The sequence below is a fragment of the Pithys albifrons genome, chromosome 3, assembly GCF_047495875.1.
Source record: "Pithys albifrons albifrons isolate INPA30051 chromosome 3, PitAlb_v1, whole genome shotgun sequence".
Taxonomy (NCBI): Eukaryota; Metazoa; Chordata; class Aves; order Passeriformes; family Thamnophilidae; genus Pithys; species Pithys albifrons.
In genome coordinates, this window is record NC_092460.1 from 18,513,208 (window position 1) to 18,538,810 (window position 25,603).

The 25,603-nt window shown below is 37.9% G+C and overlaps 1 protein-coding gene across 7 annotated transcripts in view; it reads right to left on the reverse strand.

The window, feature by feature from the left end:
- Positions 1 to 3,647: 3,647 nt before the first annotated feature.
- Positions 3,648 to 25,603, reverse strand: part of ARHGEF3 (Rho guanine nucleotide exchange factor 3) — a 112,056-nt gene continuing 90,100 nt past the window's right edge. For all 7 annotated transcript variants that reach the window (XM_071550788.1, XM_071550789.1, XM_071550784.1 and 4 more), the window contains 9 exons: positions 20,118 to 20,225; positions 14,088 to 14,258; positions 12,296 to 12,358; positions 11,854 to 11,950; positions 11,679 to 11,755; positions 10,001 to 10,258; positions 8,146 to 8,316; positions 6,785 to 6,971; positions 3,648 to 5,857 (listed from right to left, as the gene is read on the reverse strand). In XM_071550788.1, coding sequence (XP_071406889.1) covers positions 5,511 to 5,857; positions 6,785 to 6,971; positions 8,146 to 8,316; positions 10,001 to 10,258; positions 11,679 to 11,755; positions 11,854 to 11,950; positions 12,296 to 12,358; positions 14,088 to 14,258; positions 20,118 to 20,225 — 1,479 coding nt within the window. In that variant the 3' untranslated portion in view covers positions 3,648 to 5,510. The remainder of the gene's footprint in view (positions 5,858 to 6,784; positions 6,972 to 8,145; positions 8,317 to 10,000; positions 10,259 to 11,678; positions 11,756 to 11,853; positions 11,951 to 12,295; positions 12,359 to 14,087; positions 14,259 to 20,117; positions 20,226 to 25,603) is intronic.

Genomic DNA, 25,603 nt, shown 5'->3' on the forward strand with positions numbered 1-25,603 from the left:
ATATTAGTGCTGTAGGTGTTGAAAAATGCATGTATTAATTAGCTACTTATGCCAATTACCTTCAATCCTCGTAACTAGTTAGTTATATTGCCACCTCAAAAGCAGCTCCTGACCTTAAAAATGAGAACCTTGCACGGTTGCATATATTTGAACCTGGCTGTTTTATTTTATTGATCTCTTTTTCGATTACCTGCAAGTCAGAAAACACAAATAACCTATCAGCTCACTGCCAGGCCTGGTGCCAGTGACAGCCTCCAGGGTGTTCAAAGAAGATAAGCTAATACTTATTAGTTTTTAGAAGTCGTTGGGGAGGCAGCAATTTTCAACAGGGTAATTAGTATCTGTAACAATAATTTACATAAATTACAGGACCATAACACCAAGTATTTATCTAACTGCAGAAACATGCTATTCCATTATCCAGAGGTAATAAACTCCACAAATGTATCCTGTGCATACATTAAGACTGTGTCCGTAAGAATGTGATGTTCTGCCTCTGTGAGGATTCAGTGGGGGTAAAGAGAATATTACAGATAAGTTGATACATTATTGGAATAACTTTGCTGTGCTTTAGTTCAAATAGAATTTCCCTACACAAGAAAAAAAATGGAAATACCAATCTAGTGCTCCCTAAGGTTATGTTGATCCATTATACATCTCCAAACCTGTCAACCTGCTTTATTAATTTTGAATTGGCAAAGCTGCTGAAATCATTTCCTGACTATGCATGTCTTCAGTATACAACTAGTTCAGTTGTGTTTGGACCAAAGAATGAATGAAGTCTTCCTTATTTACCAAGCAATACACAAAGAAGTTTTCCTTATTTATCACTTGCTTTAAAAAGATCTATCTTTGTAGTTGTACAGAATTATTTTTATGTATTAAGTCTTTAAGTCACAAAAATTACTAAGTACTACAATTCCAGATTACTGTGCTACTATGCATCTTAAATCCTGATAGATATAAAACAGATACTAAGAATCCCAGTTCACAAAACAAACGTTCAGTGAAAAAACATCATAGGAAGAGATTACTTGAACACTCCAAAGTAAAAAAGATTATAACAATCTGTCACCTTATTGTTTCTCTAGTTTCTGGTTTCTGTGGTTTCTGATACTTGCAGGATTCAACCACGACTCTCTGGTTTGCACCAAGTGGTTTCCCACTCAGGTACAAAGCAGCTGCAGATCCCTTTGATTCTGAAATCAGATGGTATGTAACACATCAGTAACACAGACTTAGATCAGGTTAATAGCCACAAGATGAGACATTTTCAAGGGAGGGTTGCATAAGGCTCCAGGCCTAAGGAGCAAACTTGGGTGTTTGCTCCACACATTACCTCAGTATTTTCTGAAAGCACACTCAGAAATGTAAAATTACTCTAAGCATATTGTTACAGCTTAATGTAAGTAACTAGAAATTACTATTTTGTTGTCCAAACATTAGTGATGCAAAACACATCTCATTTCTTCAAATGTTTAAGTGCTACTTTTGTGATGCCTAAATTTCAGGTGCAAGGAGATCAAAGATAGGAGAACTGTATCATTAATCTTTCTTCAAAGACCATGCAAAGAGAGGGACCTTTGGAAAATTCAGAAACAAAACCTAACTTACACACTTGGAGAAATCTTTAGTATCATTTACCAGCCATGAAGAAGACATGCCTATGATACTAAAAGGTGAAATAAAATGGGGCAGTAGTCTTGACTTGGCTCTGTAAGACCAAGGATTAGTAGGTGAAGACTTTTTTGTCTAACAAATTTGTGATCCTCAGGTGAAAGTTTGAAAATACCTACTTGTATTTTTAAAATACTTTCATTTAAATTATTAATACATTTAATATCTTAAAATACTTTAACCAAATCAGCTCTAAAAATACAGCATAATTTCCATTAGATGGCAGCATCAACCTGTAGAAGATTACAGTATTTTAGAATCAGTATTCATGAGTAAACATTAAATACAGAACTGTCCATTCTGGATCTGGAAATCCCTTTTCAAAGGAAACAAATCTTCCATATATGCAGAACTTGGCTTTGGACTCTGTTAGATCCTGGAAACCAAGCTTTGTCTGTTAAGTGCCAGGCGGTGGCACCATAAAACATCAACTTTTTCAAAAAGTGCAATCCATTAAATTGGTATCTAAAAGTTCTGATGTAACTTTCAAATCCTAGAAGTTTTGTGAAACTTCAAGCAGCTTGGTTTCCACTCTCACAGAGGCATTTACTAAGACAGTATCCCTGGCTCAGGTGGATCATGCTGAATAGGAGAAATACATTCTCTACCTTGGAGTTCAGTTTTGGGCCTATCTTTTACTCAGATTCTGGCAACTGATTCTCTGGTACTGAGCTTCAGAGACCTTAAACTTGCTGCTCCTGGTGTCTCCGAACACATCTTTGTGTTCCAGGAGATAGGTCTTCATCCTTGAGTTGTTCTTTTCAGTGCTGCAGAGCAAATCTAGGGAAAAAAAAGGTCACAAACAGTTAAATATTCTGTCAGAGGACCATATAGTTCAAAGGCTTCCACGGCCATTCTTTTTGCTTACCTTTCTTTCTGAGTCAAGACAATGTCTGCTTTTATTACTTTTTATTACTTCTGGTTCATCAGGTCCTTCCATGAGCCAAGACTACAGAGTGTCCTCATCAGGAACAGAAGAGCAAACAGGTAGCTAAGGTTTGTCAAAAGGGGACAGCTCTGCCCCTTCAGACCACTGACCTGCTTGAGAGCAACACCTCCACTCTCACTCGTCTCCCGGCATGTGGATCCAGAGAGCTCATGCCTCAGATTTAGAGGAACACCTTCATCCCTCTCCTCATTTTGCCATCCCCAAATCCTGGAAGCACTTGACACCTCAGTCTTTTCTCTGCTGCAGCCTCTCAAGACTCCACTCTGCAGACATCAGGACTACTAACTGTGATGATCCCTTAACATATTTATGTATATTACTTTTTCTCTTTACTGTGCATTCATCATTTTATCTTTTACCCACCTGTTCTGGCATGTTTTATTGCCCAAGCCCACCTCACCCTCCTCCTGCCACAATAAAAAGTCATTCTTTCAAAAACAGTGGCATTTTAAAAGTGCTAGAAATAAAACAAGCTAACCAAATCCAGAATTATATTAGTGTTCTTAAACTGGAAAGCTTAATCCTTCAGATGATTTGAAGAGAAAAAAAACATTACTAAGCTGTATTAGATCAATCAGTAGCTAAGTGCATGTAAACTACAAAGCAAAACCAAACCACTTGCACTCCAAAATGTTGAACATGACATTCAGTGGGCTGCTAAATGAGAATAAACAAATGTAAATTAATCTTCTGAGATTCACTGGCTGGTTGGTGGCTTTTTACATACCCCAGAATTAATCATCTCAATGTTTCTGAATAATGTATTTAGTAGAGATGTGACCCCCAAGGAATCATGAGAGTGAAACTGGTAACAGGATGTTAGTTCTTTGTTCCACCTACTTACTAAATTAATTATTTAACAAAACTTTGAGGAATGTGGTGAACTGAGTGCAGTGACTCACTTCTATGTCACTACTGTGTATCTAGCAAATTAGATCCACATATGAACACTCACTGTGTGTACCACTGAAATCTTTTTGTAATCTTCTTGCACAATGAACCAAACCAACTAAAAATCAAAATGGTTTAATGTAATTTATTTGAAATGCTTCCAGAAAAGTTTAAGGCCATTATTAAAAAAAAAGTTAATACACCACATTCATTCTTTCTTCTCTATCTGAACACTTTACATGCTTTTTGCTCTTTTTCAACATTTTGCTGAACAGCTTTCCTATGCCTTTGCAGATTTTTCCTTTCTCCCATCTTCACTGGCATACTCATTCAGCTCTAAAAATGAAGCAGTTGAAATAAATTACAAAGCCTGAAACAGAAAAGAAAATTGGTATTTTTTAAAAACTATAAATACAGAAATATGTTCTATAGGGTAAAAATGCCATTTTTTTTAAAAATAAAAATACCTTGGTTTATATTGTTTATCATCTTGTCACATTGATTTCTGTAATGCACATCAGCAAATATATATGTAAGATATTTGACACAGGAAATCTTCTGTAAACTTGTAGAACAGAAAAAAAATATTTTTGGCAATAACTTAGCAGTTTTTTTACTGTTATGATGAGTACTTTGCACAGGTTCTTGTGTAATATCAAGAATCATTTAAATTTCTTAATATATCATTTTCATAGCTTGCCATACAGCACTGGCATTATTTCTGATAAAAAGAAATAAAATATTATCCAGGGATTCCTGAAAGTAACAAGATGTTTAAGTTTTAGACTGCATTTAAGTGACTCATCTGCTTCTCATCATAATGAGTAGATTAAATCAGCCACCAGAAAACACAGTAACATTTCCAATTACATCATGAGATTAAATGCAACAAAAACTTTAAAAACAAAACTAGAGGAAAATAAAAAGGATGTAATACATCCTAAAGGAAAACCAATTCCCTTTTTGATTAAACCTTCTCTACATAATCCCACAGGGTATTTGTAGAGCACCGTTTATATAAAATTATCACTTAATTTTAAAAACCAACTACAAGTAATTGTAAACAGACATTTACAGAAAATTAAATGTTTTAACATTAGTTTAGTGGCGTTTAAAACCAACAGTGGAGGTCAGTGGAGTGCAAAATGCTGAAGAGGGCCTATTCACAAGCAAAAGCTCTATTCTGTTCTTATCCTCTTTGGGATAATATATATATGGCACCGAAAGCAAACTACCAGCTTATTTACAAATATCCAGTATTCTCAGCATTTTATTTAATTCAGTGCTGGCTGCAGAGGTTTGGTTGGGGTTTTTTCACTTATTTTTCAATTATTTTTAGCATTACATGCTTTGACAAACCAACCACATCACTATGCTGACCACTTGAAATGTCCAGATTTTAGTAAATTAATTTGCTGGATTTTAGGACAGTGCTTCATTTTGAAAAATGAATCCCTAAAGATTCCCTGTTTCCATGGCCTGCTGTTCTTTTTGATTTAATACCACAAGACTTCAGATAGGTTATTGCAAGATAGTTTTTTTTTTCCAAGAAATTATTTTTTCCTTCCATGCCTTTAAGAAAACATTATCTCAATACCCTGTCCTGAAACTCTGTATTAAATCCACATCTTCAGCTGCCCCATTAAAGGGCAAATGAAATACTTAAAATCAGGAAAGGTTATGTATGTAATGCATATATAAACAGTAGTTTAGAGATTCTGTTGACAGCAGGACACCGAGAATAACTGGTCAAGTACCTCTTTCATCCACCTTAGGTGTTTATGGAATATAATCACAGGACATGAGTTGCAAGAGATTCCAGCTTATACAGATGGGCAGTCACAGTACGACACTCACAGGTATGAATACAAGGACTGCATTGACATCATCACAAAAAGTATTCTAAAAGTGCTTCTCCAAACGGTTCCATGTATGGAATGCAAATACTGTACAGGTAAGAGACCGATTTTCTTCCATGAACTGTAATTTTTTGTCAAACATTGGTTTCTATCTGCTTTTCATGCTCACAAGAGTTCGTCTGTTCCATGCGCTCGCAGTCGCAGCTGACCTCGCTGGTGTCCATGCTACAGTCCGACTCACAGTCGGATTGGTCCATCTGCTCCAGGCTGGCTCCTCCCTGTGCAGCTCTGTGTCCACCTGGGGACAGCACAGACTCTGCCTCCAAGGTCAGCGCACCAGCCCTGCCCGCACACGTGGCCTGCTCCTTGGCCTGCCGGATACAGTTCAACCACTGCTGCTTGTTGAAGGAGTCATTGGCTTGGAGAGAGTGGGTTTGGCTCTGAGATCCGTTCTTGAAGCTGACTCTGAAGAAGTTTTTGACTGAAAGAAACAACACATGTCAAAACCTTAAGTGCTTTGGCTGAATAGATTTTATAACTCGAGTATAGTTAAATAACAGAATCTGCAAAATCTTTTGCCTTAAGCTGTTTTCCTGCCTATACCATGTCAGACCAGAGAAGAGTCTGGGTATCTTCTTGTTTTATGGTCAGGATTACAGACCACCACAAGCACTTCTAATAATTCCATATTGCTGAATGAAATAATTTTGGTTCTGTCATGCATAAGCTATTCATAAACTTTTAAGTGAATCAGCAGGATTAATGCTTCTTCCACACTTCCAGGCCTCTCTTCCCACTTCTCTGGGAAGCAGATTTCCAGAAACTTCACTGAATACTGAATGTGTCTTGTGCCAGCCATAGACTGCCTCATCTCTTCCATTCACTTCACTAATATGGTGGATACATACAAAAACCCCTCCAAGTTTTGATCAGGTAAGTGAGATTCCAAGGACCTTGGTAACAGAATAAGCATCTTTGTAATATGCTTAATTAGAAGGACATTAACATGAATAGCTACAGTCTTGACACTGGGGACTGCAGTATCTGCCAGCTGAAAGGGTTATGGAATAGCCATGTCTCCCTAATAGAAGGAAAGGCATAACAGCTAAAGCTTAAGATTTCAGAATACACTTGCTTATAATTTTGCAGTTTTGCCACTACAGCCTGCATATTCTCCCCTTATGAAGTCAGTTCAGAAATAGGTGTGTGGAGAAATTATCAATATCGTGAGCTTTGAGAAAGAATCTAAAAGAAACAACTTACAATATAATAACCCAGTTTCAAACAAGACTCAAGATGGAGGAAAGGATAATGTGAATTTTAGAGAAAACATTCTGATGTCTCATTGGCAGGTACCTTAAGGTTCTAATGATCCTACATAAGCAAATAGAAAAAGGTGTGGTCATACTTCTCTCGTTGTTGCTGAATGCACCACGTATAGATCCCCCCAGTCGAACCTCTCCATCCTGCAAGTCTTCCAGCAGCAGCTCCCGCACGGGAATGGGCTGCCGGTACAGCTGGTAGCAGAGCTGCTCATTGTGGGTGACAGCTCGAGTGATCACCAGCACCTCCTCAAACAGGAACACGTGCAGTTTCTGGTAAACATTAATAAAGCATTACTCCTTTTTGGGAAAATCATTAAACCAAATTTATTTAAATTCTAGCATGTTATAACCTTGAGTTTTCAAAAGTTAAACAAATATTCCATTCTTCCCACTACATGCCACAGCATCATGTAAGTATGTAAATACAACAACTTAAAAACTTCTACAATTATTTTTCCAGTCCTCTTCTCAGTTTATGTCATAATCCTTTTAGTGCTGACGACTTGTAACGTGCGTGACATTTCAAAGCTCTCTCTGCAGCAGCAGCATGCTTATACACACTGTTCTTTCTGACACTAACTTTTCTCTGCTGCCTCTGTTAGTAAGAAATAAGCAATCTTACTCATCCAGATATATTCACTGAACAATTATAAGTTATCTTCTTACAATTCACATTCTGTTCACTATCAGTTTCACCACAGCTCTTTGAAGCTCAGAAAATGACTTCTGCTCCTAGATGGCATAAGTCACCTGTTACCATCTTCACATTATGTTCCTCCTCAGTTTGAAATCTCCACTGGCTTCCAGTAATAAACAAACTGAAATTTTAAATTCATTTCACTTGATAATCATGCACTGAAATTAATTTGGTTTTAATTGCCAAAATTTTCTTCCCATTTAAAAGTAATTGTTCTTTGCTTCTGCTTCTAAATCTAAATAAACGCATTATTTGCAAGTTTAACACAAGACGGAGCTTCAGATCCATTTAGCTCAGTGTCCCATCTTCCAGTAGCTGATGATTACATGGTAATTACTGGAGAAATATTTCCCAATATGCCTGATATTGAAAATGCCTATCTTCATTCTATATTTTCACAACAGATGCCTCATTTTATATCTGTGAATAGTCCAATTTTTTTACCACTTGTGCATTTATTTACAGGACATGTAATCCTGCAAGTATTGAAATTTATCAGATTTACAATTTATCCAGGTTATTGTTAGGCCCCATAACAGACAGAGATATATGAAAGCTTATTACCTCCCTATACAGATACAGAACTACTAACAAAAATGACCACTGTTATATGTAATAGTTAATATTTACCAACTTCCTACACATTAGAGCATGAGGTTTCTCTATGTATGCTCACAGCTCTTTTAGCTGTCAAGCAAAATGAATATACTTTTAAAAGCTACTTAGCATAAAATTTTTATTCCTTACCACTCCCCTGTTGTTCTTCAGTTCACCATGACAACACAGAGCACGTGAATTATCAATCAATGAATCCCTTTGGCCTTCTTCAAGATAAATAAGTCTCTCTTTGTAATACTGGCATTCAGATTCCCCAGTCTTTATGTTAATTTCAGCCACTATGCCCTGAATTATATTTATCTATAGAAAGACAGTGAAAACACATAAACTTTAATTAGACAGTCAAAATACTCAGAGCTAATGCCTAATAATTTGAATGGAAGCTACAGGAAAATATACTGTAACATACAGTATGTTTTCCATTAATTTTTTGCAGAGCAGTCTATAAAAGTATTAATAGTAACAACAGAATTAAGCAGACTACACTGTACAAAGACACTTCAGTTTGGCTTTAGTATTGCTTCTAACAATGACTTAGAAATCTGACATTTATCTCTTTATATCAAACCAAAATATGCAGAATTAAGATAAACAGATGTACAAAATATAATCAGAGATCTATTTTTTGTCAGCTGAAATGTGCCAATAAATGACACAGGACAAACAACCTGCCTTAAAAACAGTTATTTAAAATAGACAGTAATTCTCTGAAAACTGCTGCGTTGTATCAGAGAACAAGAAACAGAAGAACTATCACGATAACTTAGAATGTCCTGCAAAACATTCAACTAGCCCAAACCACTAAATTCTTGGCTTTTATTCATTATTAGTTGCCCTCTGGAAACACAGTAAATTAATTTTATTTTACAATTCCATTATGTGCATATACCTACAATTTTACAATTAAAGTAACAATTTTCTTGCCTTTTTAGTTTAAAAAACATAAAAAGGAAAGCTTTGCCTATTCTATGAAAATACACTGCGTATCTTGAACTTCCTTATACTGTCCAGTCCTTCAGGATCTTGAGATCTATCATCTGAGACTTAAAGTATGGCTCCTTAACTGGGTATGTGGATGTGGGGTTTGGGGATTTTACTTGACTCCAATAGTGATCAGAGGCTGCTCAGACTGATCAAATTCCCCTGTTAAATAACTGGAGGTGAAGCAGGCAACACATACAAGGCCAAAGAGGTAATTCAAGAATCTGCTGATCCCAGGAGATTTATCAGGGATCAACTTGGCCCAGTGTGCGTGCTTAGAGCAGATGGGCAGACAGGAAGACAAATGTACTTCACAAGCCTTGGACAGTGCTAAGAGCCAACCACATTGAGTCATCTCTGTTTCCTAATTTAACTTGGCAAATACACAATTCATGATATACATCACTTCAAAGATTGAGTGTTCTGCTGCACCAGAACACCACAAACCTATATAAGGCTATTGAAATATCAGGAAAAAAAACCCAAAAGTCTTAGAAATATCTGAACTGGTTCCCTTTCTATTAATGAGAAAGTTTTCAAACCCTGGATTTATCCCTCTGGCTTTACATCAGAAAGCACAATGCTTTCCAAATGAAAAACAAAATGAAAGCGAATTTCAGCACCTTTCCTGCAGATGTTAATTACCAGATTCAGAGCTTATGTGAGATCTCAAGCCAGGGAATACAACTTATCTAACTGATCTAAAACATGAAAACAAATCTCCACATTACTTAACTTAGATCAGACTGGAAAATGACATTGAAAGGTAAATACAAAAAGGACAAGAATCAGACAAGAGCTGTGCAAAATGCCTCCCATCTTGTCCTTGTTTTTTAGCATCACTTTGCTATTGAAATAGGATTTACCTGGGGGAGTGGTGTGAGATATTTCATGTATTAGTTTCAGCTGTAAGTATTTGTATTTTCATATTTTATGTACTGTCCCTTATTAATAACCCAGCAATACTATAATCTGAAAAAACCCAAACCCAACAGTTACTCACGGCTTCTTCAAGGTGCTGCTGATCTGGATGATCATTTGGTGTGTGTCTCAAAATCTCTCTGAGTAGTAATGGGTATTTAACCAAACGGCTTCTTGGGATGTCAAGGAAATTCCAAAGGTCCAGTTTGCGGCTGAAAGGAGACTCCAAGCAGCGCTGCAGGAAATCGTGCACTCTGTGGTCTTGTTTCTTGTGATCCAGTAAAGCTTTGGCTGCCACCTGATTGCTGCAGTAGCTGTCATAGGAGTTCAGGCATGGAAGCTGAGGAAAGGAATAAATTATTATGTAGCTGAAGCAAAGCACAGTTTGCTCCATTGAAAGTTTCAAGTGGATTAGGATGTTTGAAGTCATGCTGAGACTCTTTGAGCTGGAGACTTATCCACAGTTTATTGATGATAAAAACTGATTATTGATGATAAGGGTCCTCAATGCACCTTGCTCAATATTTTAGTAATCTAGAAGCACTAGCTCATCTCTCAGTTCCTGGGGATTTCCAATACTATTTCAAAGCATTAAAAATACCAATGACTTAAGACTGAGCACTACTTAATGCAGACAACAGAACACAGAAGCCTGATTTTAATTGTGGATGGAAATAAAAGCCTACAAATAAGTACTCCCAAACCTGGCCTTTTTTAGATATGCAAAATTCTATACTCAAACTCATATATTGCCCTCAAGAACCTTAACCAAACTAAGATGACAAAACTGTACCTTAAATCTGAAAAAACCAGTTTTGTCAGTTGATTAGAGCAATACATCCACTAAAAAAACCTCCTACACAATTATATGTAAACTAGACTTGAACATAGTTGGACCCAGAGAAGTTCACTGGTGCTCAAACACACTATTTCAAATTACTTTGTCCAAAGAAAACTGAGATTTTTTTGACATTTATAAATTTATCATTAACTATCTGCATAATGTAATACTAGTGATCATCTTTCTTTTATTGACAACAGGTCACCTTTTCCCACAGAACTGCTAAATGTTAACTAATCCTTAAAAATGTCAAGATCTTTTCTCACCACTACACTTCATTATTTATATACCTACAAGTATATGTCTCACATATCTAAATACTTTAAAAATAGCTCTTTCTTAATACAATGACCAATTTTATTCACAAAACTGACAAAAGCTATTTTCAGTGTTTATGCTGTTGGATGCTATTGAACATAAATTTAGCAACATTTTCTTTTGTAGGGCAGCAAGAGCATCTCTCTTGCATCCCTGTCTGCCTTATTTTAACCAACTTTGACAGCAAATAACAACTTTGACAACTGGAATACAATGACACTCATAACTAAATTTAGGGTGCCCTTAAACAATGCAACTTTTCAAGGAAACCAAAATACAAATGGGGACAAGATTCTTAAATGACTTACATGAGACAAACTCTAGTCTGCCTCTCCATTTTTGTTTAAAGTATATTAAATACAGCTTGTCTCCTGAATAGTAAAAGCTTTAAAAACAGCACACTAGTCTAAATCTTTTCATGGAGAGACCCTGAAAAGAGAAAATATTCTATTATATCTACAAATAGTTGCCTTACCTTTAAAAATATTTTGAGAATACATTTTTGACATGTTATGGCAGATATGGAAAGGAAATTGTCTGATAAAAACTACATTACAGCTCCAAACTAACACCCCCAAATTGATTACAAATTCTGCCTTACCCAACCCACAAGGATGTGGCCAACATGCTCTGTCGATCCATCAGGTTTCCTGACTTCTTGCAGTCGTCTAAGAAGATCTGATCATTGGAAAAAAGGAAGAGAAACTTTCCTTAATATATCAGGTGACTTTAAATCTCTGCAGCATTAATGCAGACAAAGACTACTTGAGTTTTACCTTCATGTAGAGGAATTAGAGAGTCCAGTGTTCCAAAAATTTGGTTCAACTCTTGCTCTGTCATTATGGACAGCTTAAGCATTGGGTCATGGTAAGCCTGAAAAGAACACAAAGGAGAGTTCTGTCATTAATATATCACTGGCAGTTGAAAAATTAGTTAAAGTAATTAAAGCTGCCTACGAGTAAAAGCAGACCAACTGCTGAGAATATTTTAAGGTTTCCTAACCATATATTGAACTATTAGTTTTGTTTTTGGGAAAAAAAGGCAGCAAATTTAAGTGTTTCAGAAAGAATGGAAAGTAGAAACATGCTTTGAGGTTCTCTCCCCTCCCTTACTGTCTTAGCAATTATAAAAAGCAAAAATTATTTCTAAAGTGTTATGAATCAAACAATACTGTCTGTAGTGTTCTGCGGGTTGTTTGGTTGTTTTTTGTTTAAATACCTTTTTTGCCAACTTCAGATCTTCTATCAAGTCTTCTTCTCCTTTGGACAGTTCAAAGATAGCCTGCAAAAGAGACACAAGTATTCTAAGATATCCTTATTTAATCTATACTTTGCTTCGTGGATTGATGTTGTATTTTGACCAGCTGTCTTAATACCACATAGCTGCATTTCTATTCTAATTCTAATTACAGAAACAAAGTAACTACAGAATCAAGTGCAGGATATTTTAAAACAGAGCTGTTATTAGATTGTTCTTTAAATACTTACATGAAATAGCCAGAGACTTATTTTTTCCGTAAGAGCTGTGTTCCCAGATAGGGGAAGGTATCTTCAGTGTGGCATTTTGACTCAGCTGTATCTTAACCACTTATACACCTACTTGCACAGGAACTAACTGTGTTCCATTTTAAGTGGCAAAAGTTACGGATGATCTACTGAGTAGAGACTGATCTTACTTAAAATATCTCTTTGTTAGCGAGCACCTCAGTTTTGGTACCAGTTAATTTTTTTGTTACAAAGGCTAAGCTCTACTTAACTGTTGGATGACATAAATTACTCCTCTTGAAGCACATTTGAGACTTTAAAGCTGGCAGATTATAAATATCACTACCCTAATTCACTGGCTTATCAAAATACCATTGTTATTAACTTACCACAAGATTTCATTCTAACCTGGGGTACAGCAGGAGTACTAACATTTGGGGCAGTGAGAATTTCGAGCTTTACAGTCAAGGCTTTCAATCAGACTGGATTCCAGGAGCACACCTTCAGCTGGAGCAGGTCCCTGCCTCAGGCACACCCCCCCTGGCAGGACTGCCATGGTGTGAGCTCACCCATAGTGCCCCATGGAAGCGGGTCAGCCATTCCACACGGGCACGCAGGGTGAGAAACCAACACAGAACAGAAGCCTCGTGCAAAACTTCCTGGCATACAGCTCACTTATTTGGGTTGTATCAAGGGTCCTGGCTTCTGCCCCAAGGCAGCAAGGACTGCTACACTGTGCAAACAGTTTCTACAGTTTATTTTTCAATAAGCTGCCTTTGAAGTTCTTAATTACAGAAGTTATTTCCTATGAATTCTTGGACATTGTTAAAATTTGCACAAGAAATGCCTGGCGCTGCTGTTGTTTGATTTATGACTCAGTGCCTGAAGCATTCTCAAGAGACTGTTATAAGCTTTGTTGATACTACTAGAAATTTCTTTTGAAAATAAAATCCCCTTGCTTCTGTAGGAGTCCCGTACTGATTGTAATATGAACTATTTAGACTTTGTCGTGTACAACACATTAAATCCACTGACATGCTCTTTTTGCTTTGGAAAACATATCTTTTAAAACATTTTTCTAGCACTGGGAATGTCCTCACAGACAGCCTTTTCCAACAAGGGAATTGATGGTGCCTTTCTGTGTCTATGTATCTCTTGATGAATACGTGTTCCTAACACAGAATGCTCAGCCAGCACTAGTAGAACAACAAAATGAAACATCAAATATCATCCCCGAGTACAGACAGTGTCATACAGAACACGTACAGAGATGCAGCCAGTCACAGGACAACAGATCTCAGTAACTTCACACTTATTAAAGAAATATGATCAGCTGATTCTTATGAAGAACATATTTGTCTCATGCAGCTTGAATCATTCAGACTAGGGATGGAATTCTGCTTCTAGTGAAGGTGGTGACATTCCATTCAATTGCAGTGCTATCCCAGTGCTTACCAAGACTTCCAACTCTGTGCTCTAAAGGCGGCTTTCAAACATGAAATTTAGGGTTACACACAAATACAGACCTCTTGACGCTTGATCTCCTTCGATGTGAGCATGTGACTGACACAGACATCAAAGGTCTCGCTCCACAGTTTGCTGTCTCTGCGCTTGGTGTTTGCAGGGGGCCCATTCCGAGCCCAGGGCCGGGGGCTGAGCAGGTCTGGGCGGCTGTCACTGCGGAAGCTGATGGAGCGCTGCACAAACAGGGAAAGAATTGTTCTTATGGTTAGAACAGTTTCACTTTTTTGTTTTCTAAGGAATTTGCATACATAGTTTAGTACAACAGATGTGTTATTTAATTACTTTTTGATTTGAACATCATAAAATCATTTAGTACTGGGACTGTAAGAAAAATTATTTATACATCTTCATGGAAGGCCAGTACCTGACCTCCTGCAGTGAGCTATGCCCATGTCCTGTCCTCAACATGTTCAAAACTTATTCAGTGCATTCATAGACCATGCAACAAGAGTGAACTACAGGGTTACTATGGTCCAAGACACTAAATTAACATAACTGATCGGGGTTTCAATTCAGTAAACAAACAGGAATTATTCATGCATTACATGTATCTGCCTCATTAGATCCCTAATACTTAAAAATTTAGAATTAATGCAAATGTTAGAGTGGAAACTCTATGAATGGGGTTTTTTGTTATTTTGGAAAGAAAGAATTAATTGTTACACAGAAACTCTGGAAAGCTGGGACAGCAAAATCTGGCAGATAAACTTGTCTTGTGCATCAACTGAAACAACAGAATTGTTGAGTTTTGTTTATTTTGAGGGGTGGGATTGTCCAAATATGTCTGTACTGAGAAACAGTAGATCCTACACCTTGAGGGTATCAGATGAAAAGTGAGCGTTACATCAAACACATATTAATGGCTTAAGGAAAGTTTTCTCTGTTGGGCAGAATGAGAGTTCATGAAGTGAAACTTCCCTTCAAAAGCTTTCCTCTTACCTTACTGTCTAAATACCTGAAAGCATCACCTAGATCTGTCAGAATCAAACATGTGATTGGTCCAATCATTACAGATATGTCCATAAAAGGATTAAATAATTAGTGCTATAATGCTCTACCGGACCAAACTGGTTTTGATAAATAGAGGAACCCTTTCAACTGATAACATCTGGCCTCTTCAGATGTATCATGAGATCAGGAAACTAATTCCCAAAGAAAGGTGTGAAATGTGTATCTGACTGAAATAAGAAGAACAAGCTTTAAGGAAAAGTTATGTCTATATTCAGATATTAATGTTTGTGACAAGCAACAAGCCAGATTCTTTTCGGTTGCTGCAGCTTTACTTCTTAGCAGCTGAAGAACTGCCTAACAATCAGTGCTAGCAGACAGCAAACGTGAAGTACCACTACTGGGTTCTACTGCTATGGAATCTTCATTAGTATTTCTGGAGCCTCTGAACTCTGCCAGTATGTACCAGCATCTCTGTATCTATTATGTGGTCTGGTCCTAAAATTCAATAAAGCCAATTTTAAGAGACTTGAGAGTTCTATTTGCCTGTAGACTCTTAGAAAGAGTTCAAGCTAAGGGTGGATACTTTATACTCTTACTATGCTATTTTGAAAAAAATCCTTTCTTGCTCCATTAAAATTAAAGGCTTCTTTTTGAGGTCCTACCTCTGAAATTCCTGAACTATTTCACATAGTTGAAATACTCTACACTTTTGTTGTTATTTAAAAGGTGCCTTACATAACACAATCATCTTTCAATTGCCTTGGGTAAGAATATTTAAAATAAAATAAATTCTCTTCATTTCCAGGTTGAAAGCACCTTATACAAAGCACAAGATTCTCCTCTGAAGGTAAGAGCCCATGAAATGCAAACATTGCCTATAAAAACAGTATGTTTTTACAATATCAGAAGACATATTATATCAATAAAACCTATGCCTTTTAAAAAAAGCCATTCTGAGTCCCACTTGGAATTGACAAAGCCCTTAAAAATGAAACACACACACACAAAAATTCCAAAATTTTGTAGGTCAGGTGCTAGTCTTCTTTCAAGATTCAAGAAGACAGAGAAGCACATGCAAAATTACATGCTTAATTTACACTTGCTATAATGAGGAATCATGGAACCTCTTTTATTCACATGCAAATGGTATTAGGGAAAAGAGGCAGGTGTATTGCATTCATAAATCACCAACCACGAGAATGCAACCAAGCAGAACATTCCAAGAGCCAAGGTGGAATGCCCCTTTCCATGCATTCCCGTGTCCTCCAGGGCACAATACAGCTCCTCTGGGGGGGTGTTCAAATCATGTTGAATGAAGGGCATCATACTGATAATGAAAAGCACCAGACAGACAGATTTTTAAACTAAATGCCTTGATTTTGAAACCTTTTAACAACATGTATTATATTATAAAATGGCAAACACTGACATAACATTTCTGTGCTGCAGAAGAACACCCATACTGTTCTCTACGGCCCTAAACCCTCCTCATCGGGCACAAGGGACTCAAAAAGGCATGAGACTCAAAAGGAAATCAAACTCCCCAAGATCCTACTTGCTTGTTTGCTTAGCAACTTTGCTAAAAAAAAAACAAAACAAAACAAAAAACCAACAAACCAGAAAGAAAAGAAAAATCAGTGATGTGATAGAATCCCATGAAGGAATTGCAGAATGTCAAAACAGCATTTCTGCATCTACAGTCATTTAAAAATATTTTCCTAGTTTCTGGCTTCCCTAAAAATCACGTCCCACACACACACACTCCTTTAAACATTATGGCCATCTGCAATGATTAAAATTTTCACGTAATTCTAAAAACAGAAGAATCCAGCCACAACCCCACGTTTGTTTACTGTATTTCTCTGATGGCAACAGCTTTCCCTGCTTGTTACAACTCTGTTACCATGAAGGGTCTGTGTGTTCTTGATGTTAATTTTGATGCAATTACCAAGCCTTAATTTCAGCTGCAGTAAAGCAAAGAGTTTCATGTATGGGAAAAGGGCACTACTGATCAAAGCCCTGCCATTCAGGACTGCTGTTAAAAAGAGTTTTCTTCTTCGGGATTTTTAGAAATTTCCGGTGTCCTAAGATAAATAAAAATAATTTGGACTCCTTCTAAATTCAAGACACATTGATGAAAACTGAAGCTGCAGAGGAAGCCAGCCAGACTTCAATTCCTCTCCAGCATGAGCAGGAGTTCTTTTTTTGATCCTATTTTCAGTTTTTAAGCCTAACAGCACAGCTGTGAATCAGACCAAGCAGATCATCATAATCATTAGTCTATTTTGATAGAGACTGAAAATACAGGTATAAAATAAACTGTTTTCCCATGTGGATTAACAGGTAAGAGCACCTGCTCTGCAGACATACAGACAGATTCTGTCAGAGATGGAGCTGACAGCACTATTTTAGTCAGCTACTCTACAGTTCCTCTACGGGACAGAAACAAAATGACTACAAACAGTCAATAAGAAAAAAGAAGTCCAGAAAGAAAACCAGAACGACTTCATGTGTTTTGTTACTTCGAATCCTTACAGAAAAAGTATTGAAAATAAGTAGACAATCGTAATGAAGTTAAATGTACTATCAAAATAATCAGATACTTCTATAACCAATAAAACATGCAAAACATGAAAAGTTGCTAAGGGCATATTTTAAAAGACACTACATAAATCCCAGACACAAAGGTGTTTCTCTTCAACCTGCACACTGAAAGTCCATTAATAGGAAATCAAAGATACGTACAGAGGTAAGGAAAATTATGCATAATAAACTTTTTTTCCTCTTACATGTATTTTCCACTTATGTAAGGTGGTGTATTTAAAATGCTGTAAAGGAATCTTAGAACCTTCTAATTGCTTTTACTGATGATGTTGGAGTAATTTTTTGGATGGATGTCCTGTTGGCTTTGTTTGTTTTCTTTCAGGGGAAGAGGCCATTTGTTTGGCCTGTTGTGGTGATGAATGTGATTTTCTCCATTTTACAGATACAGAACCTCTAAGCAGCAATGCAAGATGAGATATGGATTTTGACTGAAATAACAATGAAGATATATTAAAGTGCACCCAGTAAGAAAAATCAACATTTGCATCTTTACAGGAAATTACACCATGAAAAGAAATCCTGCTCTAAACTGTTCATAAGACACAACAGCTATGTCAATACATAATAAAGTGAAATAGCTATACGTGCTTCCCAGAATGTTTTTAAATAATTCCAAGCAGGACACCTGAGCACAAGGTCAGTCTTTTTTGTCCCTGTTCTATAGTTACTGACAAAATCAGGTAACAAGTCAATTTACAGCCAGCTATGAAGGCAGTTTTGAGAGACACCCCCAGCACTCATCACTTAGAAGTAGATTCAGAACCAGGATTTAGAGAACATACAAGCTGATTTCTCATCACAGCTCCTTCAAGCACATGGTTAGAGAGGATGGTATGAATAACATCACTGTTTAACCTCCTTAGGAGCAAACAGTTAATTACAATATATTCTTACAGTCTTTATGAACAGAGCAAGACAGAAATGCTTGCAACAGTAAGACTTGAAAAGCCACTATTTTCTCTCCTATTTTTGACACAATTTGCCCTGAAACACATTTATACAGCTCTCATCTCAGGAAGCTGCTACAACATACATGAAAGGACAGTTGGTTTTGATAGTCTAAAGTAAGTTTATTAAAGACAACACTGGGCTGGACACTGCATAGTCACAGAGGCACTCGCTGCAGAACAATGGCACAGGTACCTCAATGAGGCCAAAGCTGTGTAAGGCTGGGAAAAGGCAAGAGCCTCAGCCAAAAATTAATTCACTTTCCACACTTCTCGCAACTGGATCTAATGTAGCCCTTTGAGAGCTGGGCCCATTTTTCCTGGAGGCAGCCTGTGAGGAGACCTCTGTCCCAGGGAACACAGGCACACCTGCTCGAGTCACACCTGACCCAGCCCCGGCTCAGGCTGGGCAGGCATCTGGCTGCTGCTCCGACCTTCAAACACAGCTTTGCTGTGCAGTGTCTGCACAGCACACACTGCAGGAACCAAAGACAACAGGAAAACTAATGTCAGAAACCCCTGCAATATCTATTTTCTAGATAATCACCACTATAGAAAAACAGGGTTCTTTCCCGTGACTTTCTATTTGTCAAAAGGCTTCCTGCTCTGAAGTTTCATTTCTTTCCTCCTTAACAGGTAACTTCAGAAATGCTCTAGTTTAGCTCATTTTGATTAAGGAACATTTTTAATACACTCAAGTTATTTTTATGTTTCCTCTCAACGAAATTCAGCTTGTTATATGATTTTTTAGATCTTATACATGCTTACTTACATAAACTGTTTTAAAGAGGAAACAGCCTGGCTCTTGAGGCCAGACCCACAGCAGAGCAGCAGCTCCCAGCTGGCACTCAGCACAGCCATAGGAGTTGAGCACCCAAATGTTTCACAGTCTCTGGGTCTGAAGGCCCAAATGCTGTATAAACTAAAGTTCCAGTAGACTCTAAGTATGTTAAATATTATGCACTTAATCTGTAAGATAAAAACTGCATTTAAAATTCACTTACCCTTTACTAATTTTCACCATCAGCTTTGGAAAATGACCTGGAAATTTCCAGTTGTCCACTAAGTCTTTTGTTTAGGCAAGGTCAAAGTTCACTATACAGAAGGAAATTTAGCAGTCCTACATGACCAACTACACCAAAAATAACACTTCCAAAGAAACCAACCAAAATTAATAGAAAGTGTCACGGAACATTCTCTTCATCAAATTTAAAAAGTAACTGTAGTCCTTTAGTACTCAAGTTTTATATGCTACAGGTGCAATAGTTTTCTTACTGGTAATTGAAAAACATTAATTATCTGCAGAGAGAAGTGGGGTTTTTGGAGGTGAGAATCCTGAGTTTGAAGCTGAGTGACTTCATATTCACAGGGTGCCTGAACATGTTGGGCACATTCCCATGGGGGCGGGGGGGGGGGAGGGGCTGTATGTGCATCTCCTGCTGCCATGAACCCCAAAGAAGCTGTGGCTGTGCCCCCAGTGCCCTTTCAGCACAGCCCCCTCCCAGCCCCACGTGGAGCTGCCACCATTACCTGCAGAGTTTGGCTGAACCGCTTCAGTGGAGTGGCTCGGACAGGAGCGATGAGACTGGCAAGGGACGTGACTCTGGACAGCGGCTTGACCCGTTTGTTCCTGGGCTCCTGTAGCAGGGGGAGGAGGGAGGAGGGAAAGGCAAAAAATGGGGACAGTGTGAGAGCATAATCAGAAAAAGATTGCTGAGCTACTGCTGATTTTCCTAAGAAAGCATTCCTAACATGCAAGTTTGCAAACCTGGCGTGTAATTAGGGCAGTAAATACACAATAGCAGTTTTAAACACTGGCATTGACAGATTGCTCTGGGCTGGTACACACAGGTCCTGGAAACAGCTAGAAAATGTAATGATGGAGAAGGTGGCATGGCTGGGAGCAGAAGAGAAGGTAAAAAAAGACTGAATCATTTGATTATGTTAACTCATTCTTAAAAGAGAAATTTTCAGCAGTGCTCTTCAGCTAATGATATGATAAGCTTAAGGTAATCTTCTCAATACAAGGAATACTTTCAAATAGAAAGAACTCTGTTTATTTCTTTCCTTCTGGCACTGACAGCATGCGACTCTATTCAGTTAAATGTATTTTATTTCAGAAAATATAATTTAGACAGAAATCTCTAACTCTCTTTGTCTATGAGTGCATGTTCTTATACATAAACAGACAAACATATTAGTAACATGTTTTACATATACTTTCTGTATAAAATATAAAGGAAAATTTAAAAAAAATCAACCATATAGCATTCAATTGAGTGTTTTTCTTTTCATATATACTTTTAACAGCATAATAGCACCTAAAGTAATACATAACCACTTCAAGACAATATGACAATTGTCCTGCAGATATGTATTTTTTAAAAAATTAACAGAAATCATAACATAAGAAAAAGGTGGTTACAAATGCATAAAAATAGAACAGTTACCCTTGGCTTCCTAACCTCCATCTGACATTTAATGGATCCTGAACAGCACATGCAAAAGGCAACTTCTGACAGAAAAAGAGCCAAACCTTCCAAGTGAAGTTAAAAATCCCATTCAACACCATATTTCAAGGACATCCTAAAACAGTTCATCTTTCTTTTTCGGCCATGCTTATAAGGTTTGTGTAGGTTTGCTATGCCTCCAACTGCCTAGGCATAGCTTTAAGAAACTGAATCATGCCTATTATCCTTTTCTTCATATTTCTAAATCCTTCCAGAAATAATGCAGATTTGTCAACCTTCCTGATGGCAAAAAATAAGTCTCAGCAGCGATGATCACCATCTGTATTACTGGCAAGAAAAATTCTCTTCCATCAGTGCAGCAACAGAAGAAAGGTGAGAAGCAGATACATATTTAATTTACTTCTCAGCAGGCAGACCTGGAAATCCATAAAAGCCAGCTGAGATGAGCGGCAAAGTGTTTAACCCTCTAGAAAAAATAATGTATTCCATCACACATAAAACTGCAGTAAAGAACTGCAGCAGCCTAAAGCAAGTTAAATCCTTATCTTCACTGTTGCACTGTTATTCATAACTCTTCCTTTTCAGCAACCATGTCTTTGAGACAGGTTTTAGAAGGAGTATTTTTTCTATGTCACTGCAGCACCACCAGCATATTTATCGACAGCAGCAGCACCCCCATTCCCTTGTCCCCAAAAAAGAAAAAAATCTTTGAGGTTCCACTGTAATTCTAATTGGTGGCACATTATCAACTGTTTGTTTTTTATGATTACTCAGAATGCTAGTGCTGGTGCACAGATAATACTCCATGGCAGAGCCTGCTTGTCAGGAATTGGACTGCGCTGCAGTGCAAGGACACAGTGCCCCAGACAGAGCCGGGCAGTGCCAGGGCAGCAGCACAACCTTAGCAGCAAAGGTTACTCAGGAATCAGCACCCCAGCCCAAGAGCAAAACCTGGAAATCAAGGTTTTTCCAGAAGACCAAGAGAGGGGGATTAGGATTAACAGAAAAGATAACTCCTTCACTGCCATATCCTTGTAGTATCTTACAGCTTTACTGCAATGTGTATGTTCTATGAATAAAGAAAAAAAATCATGAAAAAAATGAAGTTTAACAAGACCAAGGTGCTGTACCTGGGCTGGGGCAACCCCCAGAACCAATACAAGCTGCAGGGTTCACCTCCCATCCATTTCAAGGAGAAAAATGCTAAAATAGTAATGTTTTCACTAGTGTTCATGCTGCAAAACCTCACTGAAAACAGAAACTGATGTTAAAGACAACAAATTCCAGTTTCAACCACCATCAAGAAACATTAAGCTCTTCTAGAGTCTCTTGTTGTGAGCCAGCTCTGCTCCCAGCAGGCAAAGTCAAGTTAGATAACTGCAGTCCCACCCCTTCTGTGTCAGCATCCCATCCCGAGTTCCTCGTGCAATGTACTGTGTTCTGATTTCACACCGAAAATTCTGACCAGAATTCTGAACAGCTGAACATGTAGTGCAAATGAAGGACTCATTTTTATGAAAAGAAAATGGCATTATTACAAGATTCTCTCAAATAGCATTATTTAAGATCATTTCAGAAGCCTGAGACTTTATATCAATGAGCTCTTAAAGTAAATCTTTTTAATCGTAAGTTCTTAAGTATGAGAAAAGCTTTTTTTTGACTATTTCTAACATGATTTTCACCTTGCATTGGAAACTCTGATATGTTAAGATACCGACCTAGAAGTGGAAACTCATCAAATCTTAAGCGTTCCAGGTGTCATCTCCTTCAGAGAGGTCCAACAACAAAGACCATCAGCACTGAGTCACCCTTTCTACCGTGGAAAGATGAAGTTCGTACAAGTAAAGCTTTGACTGTGCAATGAAAACACAGCACTACTGGAGCAGTTCTAAAACCATCAGACAGTAATACTGAAACTGTGAGCCATTGATCACAGGATTTCTGCTGTGTTGTCTACATCCATTCTGCCTCCACCTCCCCTTCCCTCAACACCCTCATTCTCAAGCTGCATCACCTCTCCAAACCAGCACCACAGAGAAGCTGAACAAGCTATTGAGACCAACGATCTAGACAGGGGAATATTCTGCAGCCAAGTGCAAGTTTTAAACTGGTGGCTGTTTTTCTCAGCAAGGACTCTCTTCTTCACAGCCAGCAGACCAAATGGAAAGAGAAGAGTGTGTGAACTGTTCCGCTTTACCCAGAGACACTGATCAGAATCTGCACCTGCACATTAGTCCAATTTTAAAATTAATATATTGCCTTTGCACTTAGGAATTCCTTGTGAATGTGTTCATTACTTTACTAATTTGTCATTGAAAAATTTCTGAATTTCCAGTTAATCACCATTCCCACGATCTTAAAACCCTACAGGGTACAATTCTTGGCACATGGGAACTCAGAGCTGTGTCTGCCCAACAGGAGGAGGCTCCAGTAAGGACACACTGCACAGGTAGAAGGAACATCAGATTCCAGGCCTGCTCCTCTGAGTGTGGTCAGAAGACTCAGAGCTACCAAAAGACATCACTCCCTCTTTCCTCCTCCTCTCCCCTCCCAGTTCAGGGCACACAGAAGCAGCAGGGATTGAGACAGAGGATTTAGTGGCTGGATCCAGCTGCAACAACCATCACCTGTCCAGACTTGGAACTGGGCCGGGTTATGACACAAAAAATTCAGAAGTTACAATGTCTTGCCTGACTTTTTAAAGTCATTATTATTGGTATTTAAAAAACTTATTTCAGAGTTTTGAAATTATTGCATGTTAGACTGCATTTTCAGAGTCATGAAGGCTTGCCAAAGCAGTATGGGAAGTAAGTTAAAAAAAAAAACAAAAGATTCAGAGTACAGTTTGGCAAAGTTTCTAAAATGTGGAGCTGGTATATGTGACCAAGCAATGTTAATCTGACAGGGCTTTAAATTTGATATAAGGCTAAATAAAGCTGAGAGAGACATGAGCACAGAACTTCAAAGGCTGAACAGTCAAGTGAAGTCAAATTAATACCTGACTAGGCTAGAACAAAGAGCAGATGGCTTTTGGAGGGAGCTGTTTATTTGAACTTGAGATGACTTCGGTAACATTTGAATTCAGAGAGGAAAAAATTTAAGCTAGAAATACCATGTATATGTGCAGCCTCAGAAGGAACTTGAAACTGAACAAACTGATAAAAGAGGCAAATCTGTGTCCAAAATATGGACACTTCTGAAAACCAGACAGTAGGCATTTCAAACAACTATGTCCTTCTGAGAGAGGTGATTTCTGGGAAATTAGCAGGAAGAGAGGTTAGAGTAATCACAGCGGGCATAATCCCAATACAAGATGGGAAGCTGTCAGATAAGTTTCAAAGATACCATGCCTCACCATTCTTCTAATTTGGCATGAAGATGGCCTCTTTATTTTAAGTTACTCAGTAGATTTTACATATATATATATATATACTCAATTGTAGCATCTTCTATATATTCAAGTCAAACCTAATGGTTTAGACTACTGAGTAAGCAAGGAAAGTTCTACCTTTTAATGTATAACCCAAAAATTAGCCTTCTGCTGTGGGACAGCTGCAAAAGTCACAAAGCAACCAGCGTAAGCTACAGCACCACCGGGAAGCCACACTCCCAACAGGAATATCTGCCAACTCTCTTTTCTGTAAAATTCAAGTCTCTTTGCCTTGCATAACTGAGTGACGAGTTGCTTTCTAAAGTGTGATATAGTCATTGCACAATGACAACATCTTGGCAAAAAGATAACTTTGGTATCATTATTTTTGGCTCTAATGCCCATGAATTACCATGTAAAAGCCCAATCTCAGCACAGCACCCGCTCCCAGGGCGGGCTGAGCACTCAGAGCCACAGAAACGTGTTAAAGCAGATCCTGGGAAGAATTAGGCACTTAGATTAGTTGCAATGTACTGACAGCTAAGTTGATGCTATTTTTATTTCCTCACTAGTGAAACTGGCACCTAATAATTGGATATATTTACCCAATAACACACTACACAGACAGGAAAGCTTCTAGGAGCCCATTTAGGGGGAGCAGCCAACGCTTTGGTGCTCTTCATCTGTAAAATGGAATAAACCCAACCCTCTTTTACTTGTATATGTAAAGAATGGAATTTTCCCAAAGTTCAAAGCAGACTGTCAGAGTGAGTTAAATCCATTTAATGACATCAGTCAGTTTTTGATACATTATCATTCAACAAGGCCACCCACAGCTTAATTATCACACTTTGATGGATAAATTGCTCTATCAGAAGATTGGTTTTCATTTTCTAACAAATAGAAATAAAGGAAACAAAAACAAGGAGGCCAGATTCCCTTTATATTGCCCTAAGAACAAAAGAGCCAATGACCTGGATAACACATACTGAATAGTAGCTGAGGTGCCATTTAAAAGGTCTTCACTTGCTCCAATACCTCTTCAAAATTCTTTCACTCTGCCCCTGACTGGCTTAGCCACTGGTTTCCTCCCAGGGAACAGCAAATGGATGTTCACTGCTGGTATGATTATTTTTCCAGCTGACTCTCCCAACCTCTTATCAGCAACTTCAACA